At 31.8% G+C, this 17405-nt stretch overlaps 1 protein-coding gene across 1 annotated transcript in view; it reads right to left on the bottom strand.

The window, feature by feature from the left end:
* The window catches only part of LOC129966264 (EF-hand domain-containing protein 1-like), a 34270-nt gene that overhangs the window by 12945 nt on the left and 3920 nt on the right, over positions 1-17405 (bottom strand). Inside the window, exons 3-10 of the mRNA XM_056080678.1 lie at positions 15888-16037; positions 13157-13297; positions 11593-11823; positions 9383-9503; positions 9082-9299; positions 6440-6591; positions 4965-5248; positions 926-989 (exon numbers count right to left, since the gene is read on the bottom strand). Of these exons, the coding sequence (XP_055936653.1) occupies positions 926-989; positions 4965-5248; positions 6440-6591; positions 9082-9299; positions 9383-9503; positions 11593-11823; positions 13157-13297; positions 15888-16037 (1361 nt within the window). The remainder of the gene's footprint in view (positions 1-925; positions 990-4964; positions 5249-6439; positions 6592-9081; positions 9300-9382; positions 9504-11592; positions 11824-13156; positions 13298-15887; positions 16038-17405) is intronic.

Below are 17405 nucleotides of genomic sequence, written 5' to 3'. Positions count from 1 at the left end.
CGATACGATATCACTGAAATTTGCCGGAGCGGTGACTTTACTGGAAAATAAGAATCGATATGATCTGTCCAATGGAAGCTCTCGAAAGAAATCTGTGATTGGATTGAAAAGTGAACGGACCGGTTATTGGAATTATTGTATCGTATCATTGAATTGCTTATCACTGAAATTTATCGGAGCGGTGATTTCACCGGAAAGTGCGAGGCTTCACTAGAAAGTGCGAAGTCACCGCTCCACTTTACGGGAGTGACCGATATTCGTATTTGATGATGCGCTATTCCATACAGATCATTTTTAATTGCTCGTGACATGATTGACTTTGATTACATGTACTCTGTTTACTGCTAGCGCCATCTATTGGTAGAATATAGGACTAAAGTAAACATTTTAAAGAAATGACATATATTTTTAACTCATCTTTTCCAGAAAATGGTTCACTCTAATAAATAAATTAAATAAATAGTTTTGAGAAAAAAAATAAAATTTAAGGAGTAAGCTGAAACAGATAAATTCAATCACACGTTAATTAAATTAGTAAATTAAGTATTAATTATAATAAATAAATTTTATATTTAATATTAAGTAATAATTTTCAATTAAAAATATGATTGGAATAACAAATATTTGGAACGCATATTTAAAAATAACAATAGCAATATTATTTGTTATTCAAAAAATCGTGGATTATGCATCTTTAAAATAAACAGCATTTAATTTAAGCGTACAGAAACGTTGCTGTTGTTCCAGCAAAGTTCTTATATTCACTTTATCGAGTGCCTGGTTCGAAATTTGCAGATTACCTAGGTAATTTGAGAAAGGAAACAATTTTCCGAACTTTAGGGAATCACCCTAAGTAATCTGCACTTTAGCAGTAAAATATATACGGATAAAAGAAAGAAACTTCCGACAGGAAGTTTATACTTACATCTCAATATCCGATTTCATCTTTTCGTCTTCAGTACTTTTTCGATGAATTTCAATTAGTTCTTCTGAAAACAGAGATTAAAAATACATACATATTTATAAATTAACAAACTATTTAGAGAAGCTTACATATTTGCTTGTCAAATGTTGGGAAAATTCAAGTTTGCAGGTTTGCTCTTAATTTCTTTAATCAATTATTATCTTTTTAAAGAATTAATATTCCATTTATTACCTTAAATAAGAAAACTTCTTAAATAACTTTATTGTAAAATTATTAACAACACGAGGATCCAAATATGCGAAATTTTGATTTCTGCTAATAACTTCGATCATTATTCAGCAATGAATTTTTCCAAATATGATTGAAACAGCAAAGTGTTTCAAAAAATCGAGCTACCTCATTGTTTCATTTTTTATTTCGTACTCTAAATTGCTTCAACATTTTAAACTAGCCGTCTTTAGTGACCATTTGGTTCGTCAGGATTGATGATTGCTAAAACTTTTAATTAAATATTTTATATAAGTTCGTCTTAATTTATTTCCTCTGCAAAATATATTTCAACGAATTTTGACATGTACAACTCATTCTATTTTAGAAGCCTTAAACTGTTCTGTTCGCTGTGCTATATATTTCTATAATTCACTATCAAAATCTTTCTGCAAGCAATTACATCAGAAGGAAGATTAGCAATGTTTGAAAATGGATGCACTTTAAAACATTTTCGCCATTGCCTAGTTATTTTTAAGGAGTGATACACTAAAATTTGTCATAGATATAAAACAGGCATAAAAACTTCTGTCTCCTGTCTTTTTAAAAAGTAACTGAAATCATAGTACGGAAGCAGTGGAAAGGAAATCTTGATTTTGGAGGCAACTTTTCGTTCTTATACAATATTTGATGATATCCATCGTCAATGTTTAGAAAAGAAGAATCCTCAAAATGAAGTTGCTATAATAGACTATCGTGATGAAACAAAAAAGTTCGTGAATTATGGTGAGAAAATCCCATTTTTTTTAAATTAAAGAAATAATTCAGAATATAGCTTTTATTAAATTAGAGTTACTACATATTTTCTAAAACTTTGGTTATCCTTAATTTAAAGAAGCCACAGAATAAATAAATAAATTAAGTGAAAATATTCCGATCATAAAAAAAAATGTTCTCTCTTTATTCCAGAAATAAAAAATTCTTTTGTAAATGAGAAAAATTATAAAAATTTGATCTATATCTTTCAAATAAACATAGAGTTTTCCCTATGTTGCAGTAATAATCTTTGGTTATTTGCAATCTTTCTCATGACCTATTAGTTAATTCGTTAAAAGCTACCTGCTGCATTTATTTCTAATTTTAACGAATGATTGTTTTCTTTTGCAACTTGAATGTAATGATTTATACAACTATTCATATAAACTGTACGCTGACACCTTAAATAATACTCCAAAATAGATTTGCGGCATCGCAGTATGGATCTATCTCATTTTTATGAAATTGTATCATTTCCAAACTTTCCGCTCTTCTTCGAAAGCATGCTTTACATTAGGGGTGGACACCACTAAGTAGATCGCGATCGACCAATGGACCACCAAGACATTTTGGGGTGACCGCCTTTACTAAGACTTAAGACGCGCATACTAAAAGAAACCAATTGTTACATTCAAGTGTTACCCATTTGGCAATGTTGATGTGGACGAAATAACTGAAAATATAAATTATCTATATACTTATAATAAAGCTCAATGTGTGTGTGTGTGTGTGTGTGTGTGTGTGTGTGTGTGTGTGTGTGTGTGTGTGTGTGTGTGTGTGTGTGTGTGTGTGTGTGTGTGTGTGTGTGTTGGCTCTCTACAGGCAAGGTCATTTGACATACAGCTATCAAATTTGGTACATGTATTCCTTAGAGGTCGGGAATGTGCACCTGGGGTCCCTTTTTTTGAAATTTTAATTAGAATTTTAATTATTAATTAAAAACTAACTTTCCCGAAAAAAATATCTTCCATTTTCTCCACCGCCAACTTTTCCGCCAAAAAAATCTTCCATTTTCCCCACCGCCAAATGAGTAAGGCTTCCGTTTTTTTTTTCTCCCAACAGAAATGAGGCTAGGGTTAACGTTTTTCGGCGGATAATTTCAAACGATTCTGTTTATTTTCTTAATGTTTTATGCATTTAAAATCAAGCATTGTTAATTAATCCATGTTTCAGATTCATTCTGAAGTACTTTTGAATTAAAATAACACAGAATAAAGGAAATTAAAAATGTATAATCTGCATAGCGTTACTCCAACTGGCGTAGAAAAATTCACGCATTTGCGTTACCGTAACTGGCGAAGAAAATTCACTTATGCGCATTCTGTTCCGATTGTTGCCATGACAACCATTATCAACGGACGATCTAAATTATTTTTAGGTTAATTGCATGCTTTTGTAAGTAAATTGTATTTATGTTAGTTATATATTTTTTGTATATGCTTATAGTTTTAAGTACATCGTTTTTTAAGTAGTTTTTTTTAACCTGTTTTCAATGATTTAAATTATTTTTTGGTTAGTTGCATGCTTTTGTAATTAAATTGTATTTATGTTAGTTATATATATTTTTTGTATATGCTTATAGTTTTAAGTACATCGTTTTTTAAGTAGTTTTTTTAAACCTGTTTTCGACCGATTATTTTAAACGATTCATTTTATTTTCTTAGTGTTTGATGCATTTAAAATAAAACATTGTTAATGAATCGATCTGTTTATGATGAATCTGAGAAAATTTTGTTGACAAATTCTTGAGATAATACATAAATTAAGAAAGATATTCTTTAGTGCCCATAAAGTTTAAAGCTCAGTGACTCTATTATCAGTAATCATATTATTAAAAAAAATGCTTTGTTTCAGTAAAAAATATTATTATATTAATTGCGGATTAATCATTTACACTTTAATTTAATGTAAAGCATAAATTCTACGGGAGCTAACAGAAAATTAGAGAGATACAGATTACGTTATGACTGAAGGTCTTTATAATATTATGAGTGAATTGAAATTTGAAATTTTGAAATATTTTAATGAAGAAGCTATTAAAGTAGGAATTACATAAAATATTTAACTATTAAAATTTTAACGAGCATTAAGATTGGCGAACCGGCTGGTCGCCAAAGGCGGCTAGTATATATATATATTACATCTTGAGGAAAACGAAGATTTTCTCCTTCTAAATGACATAATTTCAAAAGCACGTTGTTCAGAACCTAAGAATAACTTTTGGAATCTAATAGACGTGTCCTAATTTTTAAAAGCTGCATATCATTTAACATCGTTCTTTGGTTCTACCTACCTGTGTGAATCTGTATTTCAACGATGAATATAATTAAGAAGAGATATCGCTCCCATCTCACAAACGAATCCAGTGCAAGATTAGCAGTTAGTAATTATATACCGAGATATTGGCGGATTGTATGTAGCCGAAGTCTTCTACTAACTATAATTACAAAAACTAACTTTAGAAGAAAATGATTTATTTTTTAATGCATTTTGAATTTTTTGATATTAAATACCCAATTTGATGTTATTATATTTGTGGCAATTATTATTATGTTTGTAGGTATGTACATATTCCGTATTTATTATTAAGCTACTATAAATATTGTAGACCTACGCCACTGTGTGAACTGCAACACCTTGAAAAAATTAGAAGTAGCACATACCCTGAAAAAGTCTGCCCACCCTTGCTTTACACCATTACAATTATCCGCTTTCGGCTGCTTTTTTTATGTATTACCCGAGTTTTTTTTTTTTTTTTTTTTTTTCAAATATTGAATCTGCGAAAATTAAAGAAATATCCATCGTAACATTTAAATGAATACTTTACTCCTCTTTCTTCTATCCGAATTCTAATCCTAATTATGATGGTGAAGTAAGGGATTCAGAAACCAAGATCTTCATTATCTGTACATTCATTGTCTATATGATGTTACTAAAACAATGCTAATTTAATGATTTAATTACTGTTGTTCATCTCATTATGAATAGAAACAATGATTTGAAACTAACTTCTTACTTGGATATATCTCAGGATGTTGTTCCATGAAAGTCAACACGAACCTGTCGGCGTCCGTCAGAATAAACAATTTACCACTGGCACGAATTTCTGCACCTATGTAGAAGTCCTCGGCCGTGTAGAATTTGGGCTTGACACTCTGGCCTGTATCAGGTTTGGGTACTTTGCATCTTTTGAGAAAAGCACCACCCGGGAAGCCCGAGTTCGGAATGCTTTCTTCGGTGATGGCCATTGTGTCGTCGCAAGGGTAGAATGTCACCACAAATCGTCGCATCTTGTCGTCTCTCAAAGGAGTCACCTGAAATGAATCGTTTTTGATAAGTATTTTAAACATGATTAGCAAATAACTACTTTTGGATTGCACCACTCTTCTTTTAGACATATATTTAATTGTTAACTTTATAATTTATTTATTTTTTAATAAATATTTGCTGCAAAATACTTTTATAGACGGAATTCGCTAGTAATGCATGTTGAAAGATAAAATTCGTGCTCAAAGGAAGGAAGAAATGGAGGTTTGTTTTCCGGCGTATGCTCCTGAACGAGTTCTTAGCTTGTGCCGGGTTAACAAAATCAAAACATGAATATCACAAAATTGTGCTCAAATGCCTCTAACTGTGGAGATTCGTACACAATGGTGAGAACTGTTATGCTTTTATCACCTCGTAAGTTTGATCTATTCAGAATAGTATTCATAAGGATGATATTAGCTTATAAATTAAGGAAAAATAATGGAATGGGATCGAATTCAGCAAGAAATATTTCCTGCACAGCTTTATTTCTTCTAAATGCTGTTACTGTAAAAAAAAAAAAAAAAGTCTCGATAATATTAAAAAATTAGCATTTTTGTAATAGATATTCGCCTTGAGAAGTTGTTGGGATGGGGGCTCAAAATCTATTTGATGTATAATATCATTACTAACTCAGTAGAAAATCAATGACTTTGACTAGAAAGTACCTCAAAACAATTTTGCGCCTGAAGCTTCAAAATCAGCTACAAAACTAAAATACAGTTTTTTTTTTTATCTATGAAAAATTATTAGAAATTTTTTAAATTCAATAAGTTTTTGTTTTGACCATACAGTTACAGAAAAATATCTTATTAAGCTTTAATAGAAATAGGCTTGCAACTGAAGTGTATTTTAAATTGCTGTTTCTGCCAGATAATATAAATAATATAATAATTTATCAAAATATACATCATGTAGACAAATCAACCATACAGTTACTAAATATTATTCTCTTGGTATCATTTGTAGGAGAATTGTACATCCTAACTCTACGGATTGCTTCTTTCTAATTTGCATAAATTTAAAGTACCTTTTCTTTTCTCATATGAGGCCCGGATCCAAGTAACATTGCAAAAAACCAATAATCTATCTTCTAATCTCTGCTTTTGCTTAAGAAATGAATGAAATATTGATTGAAATACTCATTCAATTTGTGATAAAATATTCTTTAAAACGTAATCAGACTTAATACTTGCCAGTTCAGCCTTATATCGCAAAATTACTCCATCATACAGCAGTTCCTTCAACAGATCTTTTTTGGGTGGTTTTGGGACCAACGATAAGCAATTCTGCAGTGAATCTTCCCAATTTCCTATTCCAGTGTGTGGCGGTAAAATCTAAAAGTAAAGAATTAATTTTGGCATTAAATTACTTGCAAATTCAAAGCTATTGTCTTCAGAAAACGCTGGCCACCCTTTCTCTATTCAATCTGAACTTATAGTTCTTGTCTGCACCATATTGATATTGCGGCTGTTACACTAGATTTTAAGGATATATAGATTTTAATAAATAATCATTCCTTTATACATCATTTTTTTCAATGTACGAACAAGCTTGAATATTTTAGGTCTTGTCTCGGCTATGCTTGTGACACTATCCACGTTCAATGGGTTCCATTCCACGTCTGTCTAAATAGCAATAAGCTAGTTGATGCTTTAGCCAAGACGGCTTCAACTGAAACCATGCATGGAGACAATCTCCTCAATCAAACCAACCATGAATCTTCTCGATTAAGAAAAAGGATATAAATAAGCTTTAAGAAGCTGTTTCCAACCATGCATAATACTTTGGTCGAGTACCAGAGAGGTCTCTTCAATTCAAGAATAAATGTAGAAGGCAACAAAAAGCAGACAACTCTCCCACTATTATTAGTGGATACATCAATGTACTTACTTTACAGCATGGCCGGAAGCCCTTTCCTGATTATCATTGATGTCAAGATAATTTGACATCCAGCTCCCACATTCTTGATTGCTTAGGTTTTACCAAATATGACATTTTAAAAGATCCAATTTAAATCCATCAACTTTTGAGAGATGTCACCTTTGCTGGATCAATTGAGTTTAATGCCAACAACATAAAGACAAATCAATGTTCTGTATATTTCGAATGAAATATATTTTCTGCTTGAAGCATCAATGATATAAATGCTCGGCATTAAGCTATCAAAAATAAATAGCTATTAGCATAACACTCTTTTCCGATAAGCTAAAAGACCAAAAGATTATAAATAGATGTGTTGCCCAGAGTGTCTGCGGGTAATCTAGCTGTTGATCCATCAACTAATAAGTCAATTAAAATAATTTTAAAATGCATATGGAGACGATTTACTCTTTTCTAATTATAATTTAGTTTGCAAAAATTTAGTTTTAGGGACAGCTTTTATTTTCCTTTAACGGAAAAAATAACGTCACCTAATGTAAAGACAATGTTTCAATATTATCCAACAATCATTTATTTTCAGATCGAAATGCATTATATATTTTTAGAATTTTCTAATCTATACTTATAATAAAGCTCAATGTGTGTGTGTGTGTTGGCGCTCTACAGGCCAGACCGTTTGACATACAGCTACCAAATTTGGTATATGTATACCTTGGAGGTTGGGAATGTGCACCTGGGGTTTCATTTTTCGAATTTTTAATTAGAATTTTAATTATTAATTAAAAACTAACTTTCCAAAAAAATCTTCCATTTTCCCCACCGCCAACTTTTCCGCCAAAAAAATCTTCCATTATCCCCAGCGCCAAACGAGAAAGGGTTCAGTTTTTTTTTCTCCCAACAGTAATGAGGCTAGGGTTAAAATTTTTCGGCGGATTATTTCAATCGGTTCTGTTTATTTTCTTAATGTTTGATGCATTTAAAATTAAACATTGTTAATGAATCAATCTTTCAGATTCATTCTGAAGTACTTTTGAATTAAAATAAAACAGAATAAAGGAAATTAAAAATTTCTAATCCGCATAGCGTTACCCCAACTGGCGTAGAAAAAATCACATATTTGCGTTACGTAACCGGCGAAGAAAATTCACGCATGCGCATTCTGTTCTGATTGTTGCCATGACAACGTTATAATGGATGATTTAAATTATTTTTGGGTTAGTTGCATGCTTTTGTAAGTAAATTGTATTTATGTTAGTTATATATTTTTTGTATATGCTTATAGTTTTTAAGTACATCGTTTTTTAAGTAGTTTTTTTAAAACCTGTTTTCAACCGTTTATTTTAAACGATTCGTTTTATTTTCTTAGTGTTTGATGCATTTAAATTTAAACATTGTTAATGAATCGATCTGCTCATAATGAATCTAAGAAAATTTTGTTGACCAACTCTTGAGATATTACATAAATTAAAAAAGATATTCTTTAGTGCCCATAAAGTTTAAACGCTGAGTGACTCTATTTTCAGTAATCAGATTATAAAAAAATGCTTTGTTTCAGTAAAAAATATTATTATATTAATTGCAGATTAATTCTTTCCACTTTAATTTAAAGCATAAATTCTACGAGTGCTAACAGAAAATGAGAGAGATACATATTACGTTATGACTGAAGGCCTTTATAATATTATGAATAAATTATATGATAATCAAAATTTGAAGTTTTAAAATATTTTGATGAAGAAGCTATTTAAGTAGAAATTGCATAAAATATTTAATTATTAAAATTTTAACGAGCATTAAGATTGGCGAACCGGCTGGTCGCCAAAGGCGGCTAGTTGCTAAGTAAAACTTATTTTTGTTACTTTCCTCATTAATTAATTTATGGATATTGTAATGGCAACTTTTCTTTAAAATTTATTATATTCTGTATGGATGAATTGACTTACTCTTGGCACTGCTGGCTTTGGCTTCTCCGCAACGGCGATGCTCTCCATGTCTTCTATGCCATAGTGAGTTTTGTAATAATGTCTAGTGAATTCATCACAATCATAAAGAAAAATTTTCTTCCCCAAGATCACAACGTCTTTTCCAGTCCTCAAATCTTCTGGTTTAAACCAAGTCATGTCGTCTTCCTTCACTTCCAAATAACTCGTGGGGAAGCTGTCTGAAATGCATAAAGATTCCTGTAGGATGTGATAATGATCTCTAACAAAAAATAGTTTTAGCTTGATGGTGATGAATACAGACCTGGTAACTCTTTTGCGTCCACGGGTATTTTTTGTTTCCTTATCAACACTTTAAAAGGAATTCTGCCACAGTTGCGCGCATGATCTTCTAATACCTCCATTGTATCATCCGCTAGGTAGTACTGAAATAATGCTGCATAGTTAACTTAAATGTCATGTGAAGAAATGACATAAACATAACCTGTACTTTTAAGAATCTGCTTTAACTCTTTTTGTACCTCCTCGCATACGTAGTATAGAAAAAGTATTGTAATCATCAATAATAATAATAATAAAATACATTCGAACACATGATTTTGACGAAAGTAACTCAAAAACATTTTAAGCCAGACGGATGAAATCTGATTTACGCTTTTTACACCAAATTTGTAGATTCCTGTCAAATTTTGAGCTAAATCCATTCAGAGGAAATCTGTCTCTTTGACTGTTCGAACATAAGTTAATACGATAGCTACAAAATGGAGAGTGCTTGGTGGATAAAATTTGGTACATAAATGCAACATCTATAGTATCTGTCAAATTTTGAGCCGAATCCAACAAGGGGTTGACCGTCTGTACTTTGTTGACCGATCTTTCAAAATCATAACTCAAAAGCGCAATGACTTAAGTATATCGAATTTGGTATGGGATTTGGTGTCTACAATTGTAGTTTTGTATCAAAGTTTTGTTTTAATCGGTTGGGGGAAAAATGTGTTTAAAACACAAATAATTATCGGATACCATTAACCACATGCCAGGGATTAATCTCCAAAAAACTCGCCAAGGATGACACGATATATCCAGTAAAAATGCTAATTTGACTCCAAAGATTAATATTTCATAGCTATTATCAATCAATTCGCGGGATATGTTTTCTGAGATAACATCTTTATTAGAGAAAATGCGAGAAATTTTTGGGGAGACCACACCGAGTGATAAATTATTTAGGAAAGGAGAAATTCGTTCAACAACTAAACAAGTATCAAACTCGGTACCTATAACACCGTTGTAACACAGATAATGTTTTTACAGTTGACAACAATAAACTGAAATCCTTATGAAGAAAGTTTTTTTTTTTTATTTCATTTAGTTTCTGAAATTTAAAAAGCAAAGCATTTGCATAACGACATAAAAAAACTTTCTTTTAATCATTGTTGAACCACGGGACTTTTCTGGTACTCTCGGCATTGTGGTAAACATATTAGAACCAAAATATACAAATTAGGATTTCACAGGAGGTACGTTTTTATAAGAAGAGCGTTCAATTATAGAAATCCTAACTTCTCATAGATGTGATAAAAACTCAGAGACTAAGATGTGGTTCAGGTGTCGTCACTGTTAGGTTGTGTTTCAAAATTAGGATGTCCATTTCTGAAAGTTTCGCTTTCTATTCAAAACTTTAAGAAACTTCTTCTTGATAATGATTACAGAGTTAGATATTTTGTTAGATCCAGTAAATCATTTATTTTAAAATTTAAGAATAGTTGTGTTAAAACAGCTTTACTTTATTCACTTTAATCTCGTGAGATATGTACAAGCCCGCAGAATTAGTTTTAAATGTATTCCAAATGTATTTTAGATGTGTATTGTGTTCTATAACTGTGTATCAAATTTTATCCACATTGCTTTTTACAGTAATCATTCACTTTTGTCCCGGACAGACAAACAAACTTGATATGAATAGAATTCATTCAAAATTCCATATTATTCTACAAATTTATAGTAAAGGTCGCATATCAAATTTCATTTGTCTAGCTCAAAACATTTTCGAATTATCATGTTCACAGACTGATATACAGATAAAATTGTTGTTTAAGCTTACTCGCAGCGCCAGATCCCTGGGTAGGTGAAAGAACGACCCCTGCCCCCTCGTGCGAGCTGGTCTAAGAAATAGATGCCCCTTTACTTACCTCCCATTAAGCGAGGGTGTGATATAATATTGCAATTTTATAAGGTTTTAATACTTTAATTACTATTAATCAAATTATAATTTGATATCTTTGTTGAGTTTCACAATAAACTGGTTTATAAACTACAGTCCACTTCATTTTGTTGAGCTAGAGACAATTGCCAAAAATGTGTTTTTTGGAGTCAGACCTGAAACGTGAAAATTCACCAAAATTGCGAGTTCGAAATTCTTGGATGGGTGCAATACTTTTTTTTTCTTCATATGTCAGAGACCATTTCACGATTTCTTTTATGCGAGAAAATAAAAAGAATTTATTAAGTTACCTGAACGATTACTCTTCTCATGTCTGGTGGCTCATTGAGAATATCTTGCCACATGCCATAAAATCGCAGCACTTTCCGATCGTTAGTCAAGAATTTGTATAGCTTCTCATCCTGCAAACTTATAGCCCTTATTTCCTTTCTCGGTGCCATGGTGAGTTTTTGCTGTTCATGAGGATCTGGTGGAATAGGTTCTGGCTCGTTCAATTCTATTCCGGCATCTATCAGATATTCCTGCAAGGAATATTTGAGTGGAATATATTTCAGAAATATTACATGATTGTATTAGAAAGTATGCAGTGCTTATAAAACCAGTTATAATTATGCATCAAATTAAAGGCGCCATTAACACTAAAATGCACACCTGAAATTTGACAAAAACAAGGCTTGTCTTATGTCTGGCTAGCCACGTGACACCGTATTTAATTTCCTCCTATATTATTCTTGTAGCTCAGGAATGAAGTAGGAGGGGTTGAGTATTACTGTACGGTTCAACAAAGTATTGTATATCTAAAAGACTCCTGTAGTACCTTCATAAATATTTTATTTAACTTGTTCGAGAAATCCTTCTCCAAGTACCAGACCCCCCGGGGGGCACCTCGAAATGAGGATGAGATGCTTCCGGCATGGTGGTTGGATCTCGCCACCCTGGAGGGTACACAAATAGGTGGGGGCTCTGACTCCTCCCATCGATGACGGGACGTATTTCCTTCTGGGAGGGTTGTACAGTGGCCGGTGATGGCCCTTAGGACTCAACCACAATTCCCGCCAGTGTTGCTGTTGCGGCGGTCCGGTCATTCAGTTTTATGGTTTAAATTCGTGTGCCTTCGTGGCGGGTGGGAGAGTCAGATGGCTGACTTTCCAAGTACCAGAGTTTACCTTAGCACTACAGCTATTATTGCCTCTAACAAAAGCCCCGTCAATATTGTTGGGAAAAAAAAACACAAGGCACATCAATTTTTTTTTTTTTTTTTTTTTTTTTTTTTTTTTACCCATCAATAAGGGTTAATGTTTAGTAAGTGATTCTTCTGTATCAGTCAGAGATAAGGTTCTAGAGGCAAGATTTTATTACGTTGCTTGTGGCATTTTATTTCTTGTCATATTTTTATTGCTTAGTTACAAAATATAAATCCGAATTCAAACAGTAAGCATTTTTTTTTCTGTATTCGTACACTTGTTCATAGTTTTACTAGTCTTACTTGTTTAAAAAGGAAATTAAATAATACTATTGTTTCAGTTCAGTTTATAAGAGCTAAAGTCGAGTTTCAAAAATTCAAAAAAAGATATGTTTTAATAGTTTGATGGGTTTATTAAGTTTAGATTAGTAAAAGTACATTGTTTTTAATATGCGTGTGCTCGTTCAATAAATACGAATCGTTGATTAGTAGATGTGTTGTATCTTTTCATCCTAAAAATTTGCAATTAATTGAATAGAATGGATTATGTATATCTAGATACGAAGAATGTTCCAATGTACTTTCAGAAAATGCACGAATTGCTGCGTTAATATTGCCTAACTCAAGCAATAATATGGTCTTCTGATTTCTATAACCTGAGAAAATCTTACTTTAGTCCATTGATCACAGTCTGTGAGACGGATGCTGATACCATAAACCATGATGTCCTTTCGCAAATTGAGGTCCTTCCAAAGATATTTTCTCCCTTTACCACTGGGGTGAGGGAAGGCGTGTCTTTTGAACAGTGTGCCCTGAAAGAATGAAAAGCCAAAATTGATTGCAGAATATAGGAAGTGTTCCCATAACAAATGTGTGACTCTATTGGAAATGACACCATTCTTCAGTCGATTGTATCCATTCCAATGTCAATGGGCATAAGCACTCACACACACAAAATATGATTTGTAACTATACAAATAAAAAAGATACATTAACATATGAAAAACAAATTCTTAACATTTATGTACGTAATAAAGCAAGCGAATGGAATCGGTTACTACCTTGATTGAAAGATTTCTTCGGATACATTAAGAAATTATTTTATACGACCTATAAACTCTCTTCTGTTATTCTTATTGATGCTTGGCAGAAGATATTTTATTTTATATAAAAACAAAAGTATTTAGAATTTTACAGTTATAATTGAAAAATATGAAATAATATATTCTACAATATGCATTTCTTTTTAAAACTCCAAAAGAAATTATAATAAAGATACAAATATATCTATATCGATATCTATATCTATATCTATATATATATATATATATATATATATATATATATATATATATATATATATATATAAATGCAATTTAGGATAATTTGATTCAGTCTGCCGTTTAGCTCATTTTCTTCCCTTGTGAGTTTTGGCATGTAAAATGAGCATACAGATCTTATTTTGATTTTTTTTCCCCATTTTGTTATTGATCTTAGGACAAAATAAGAAAAATTTGTTTTACTCTTCAAAAAATAAATAAAAAGTCATCGCAGAAGAGTTTTTCGTTTCAGCTTTCTCAAGTACTGAAACATTATGCGAGTTTTGTGTTCACAGTGCAAAGAAGAAAAACCTGAGTATGTCTTTCTTTCCGCTGTATCCAAACTTTGTGTTTTCGAGATATTCCATTCATGTAATCCCAATTATGCAAGCAGATAGTCTATCCTTTGGGGATTAGGTCCATTTTTCTTGCATTTCCAGACAGACAGATATATTTCGCATCAACGGATTACGTCCAAAATTTGGCAGAAATCTCAAAAATTAGTGAAAATATCACTTCTTAAGAATGATAATTGTAGTTGGTTGCATATTTACTTTTACAAAATATAAAATAATTCGAATATTGCAATCGTTTAAAAATTCGAACTCAATATTTTGACGAATCTCCATCTTTTAGAACTCCATGAGACCGAAAAACCATTTTTAGAAAATGTAACAGCTGTCTACTGGGAAAACGATAACTCAAAAATGCTTTGAGATAGACGGGTGAAATTTGGTATGCCACCTTTACACCAAATTTGTAGATTTTTATCAAATTTTAAGCAAAATACGTTCAGATGAAATTTGTCTGTCCAACTATTCGCATATAATTTAACATGATGACTACAAAATGACGAGAGTCAGATGAATAAAATTCGGCACATTTATTTAATACTTATAATATAGACACCTATCAAATTTTGAGCGAAATCCAACTACGGGTTGATTATCTGTCGGTCTGCACTTTCAGAAACAAGTAAAGGCAATGATTCAAAAACCCATTGACTGAAATAAATCAAATTTGGTGTGGAATTTTGTGACTACAAGTGTAGATTTGCGTCAAGTTTTTGTTTCGATCGATTAAGAAAAACGGATCTGACACACAAATTTGATTCCCGGATACTATTAACCTTATGCCAGTGATTTATCGCCAAAAAATTCACCAAAGAGGAATGATAGATTCAGAAAAAATGTTAAATTCATACCAAAGATTAATATTTCGTAACGGGTGTACGCCAAACCCATGCAAGGTGTTCTCTGAGATCACACCTTTATTAGAGAAGATGCGAGATGTTTCGAGGAGACCATTCATGCTAGTTGGTCTGATAAATAGACATAATTCCAAGCATGGATTCTTTTGCATTCAGGGAGATTTTGAAACATGGAAACTCATTAAAATCAAGAAGTCGAACTTTTTGACGATTTCAATATTATATCTTTGTATTCGAGAGATTTGTAGTGAATAGCTTATAAGCCAGTTAACAACTACGCTGCACGAGCAATTGCTTTTGTATCTTGGTCATGTTACTGGGCTGCGAACCACAAGGTCCCAGGTTCTCTCCTCGCTCCTATCAATCGGCCACATTGGTGACCTCGGACGATGAACCTTCAACCTTCGTACAGCTGTTGTGGCGCCATCTACCCGCAACCAAAGTCGTCAAACTCACTTGACGCAGCAACAGCATCAGCAACCACTCACCCACACACGCTCGCCATAAAGCTTGACGTTACTCAAATGGGTACAGGCGCAATAGACTCAACAGGAAATACATCATCACTCAACAGTCATATCTTTCGTCTCACCTCCGACTCACTGGAGGGAGAGTCTGTAGTGAATAGCTTATAAGCCAGTTAACAACTACGCTGCACGAGCAATTGCTTTTGTATCGTAGTCATGTAACTGGGATGCGAACCACAAAGTCCCAGGTTCTATCCTCGCTCCTATCAATCGGCCACAGATTAATAAAGAAAAAAAAATGTCATAGTAAAATAAGATGTTTTGATTTGTTCCTTTTAATTTTTCTATATTCGTAAAATTATACTAATGATTTCAAACTTCCAAATGACCGATCCATTTAGCTTACCTGTAAAAGACCACTGTTGGGTGTTTGTGGTTCAATCACCTCCATCGTATCATCCTGTAAATAGTATAAAACCTTCACCTTCCGTATTCTGTAGTTTTCTCTCGACCAATCGAAGATCTCTTCCCGGAAATATCCAAAAAACCGCAGAACCTAAATGAAAATTTTTTGTAGATTTAAAATCAGCGCACTATAAACTGATGAGTAAAACAGAAAATTCAGAAGTATTCCTAACGGTGTACAGTTTTAACGAAAAACAAATTTGTCTTATCTAAACGTAATTCCGCTTTGTTTCGACAGACGCTAACGAAGTACAAGCAAAATCTGTCAAAATTATTTTTTTTTCTTTAATGATTTTTATTAAAGAACAGCACCAATATTCAGAGTTGCAAAGATCTGAACCCCACAAATGGAATATTTTTGGAAATTCTATTTGGCTCCTAATATAAAAAAAATACTGAGTCTATCATTATTGGCACATGACTCCCAATCAATGACTTGATCCTATGATTTTGTTGCTCAATTATTATGGCGTAACGAAGGTATCTTAAAAAGTTCTAACAAAGGCAAATGTTTTTAAATGATACCTATAATAAATATTAGCGCCAATGTACAACTCTGCAAACTGAAGTAGCATAGTCAAAAACGGTTTTTAATCCATGAAACACTGCTAAACCAGAACAAACCTACTCTACTCATTAACCAAAGTTAAGAAAAATTGTTTTTCACCCTTTCCAAAGGGCGAAAAATGAAAGGTTCAAATTTTTTGAAACTATTTGATTAGTATGATAAATTAGTATCATAAATAAACCAAACATTTCCTCATTTGAACGATTATTCCTATAAATTTCTTATAAGCATTATCAAATATTTAATTAACTTGTTAAGCTGTTAGGCTATTATTATGGAATTCATTTTTTAAGAAAATTTGGCCTTTTTTTTATTTAAAGACTCCAAAACATGAATATAATTAAGTCAATCTTCCACAAATTAAGCAGATGTTCTTTAAAAAATATATATGCTACGAATTAAAAGTGGAAGGGAAAATCCTTCTTCTGAGTTAATGTCAAAAAAATGGCAATTTTCCTTAATCTCAATTTTAACAATAACAAAAGAAAATTTCGAGGAATGGACTTAAATTTCTTAATACTTTTTAAACATTACTTCAGGCAACTTATCAATATATATATTTATAAATATAAATATTTGTTCTTTTTTTTTTCATATAAAACACTGTTTCAGACAATATTTTAAACATTCATATAAAACATTGTTTCATGCTTTTAAAATATAACTGAAATAATGCTTTAATGGTATGAAGAATATTCTTCATGTTTTTATAATATTGTTTTAGACAATGTACTAAATTAAAATTTTTAAAAATCATTAAAACCAAAAAAATTGTACAGAAATGAAACTGATGTGAATAAAAAGGTAATTTTTTTAAATTTTAAGATAGTGAGAAAACCATATTTTTCAGACAATATATAGTATAGGAAGACATGAGCATTCATTTCCATA

The sequence above is a fragment of the Argiope bruennichi genome, chromosome 4 (assembly GCF_947563725.1).
Source record: "Argiope bruennichi chromosome 4, qqArgBrue1.1, whole genome shotgun sequence".
Taxonomy (NCBI): domain Eukaryota; kingdom Metazoa; phylum Arthropoda; class Arachnida; order Araneae; family Araneidae; genus Argiope; species Argiope bruennichi.
Note: the sequence above shows the minus strand (reverse complement) of the source record. Positions and strands in the feature narration are given on the sequence as shown.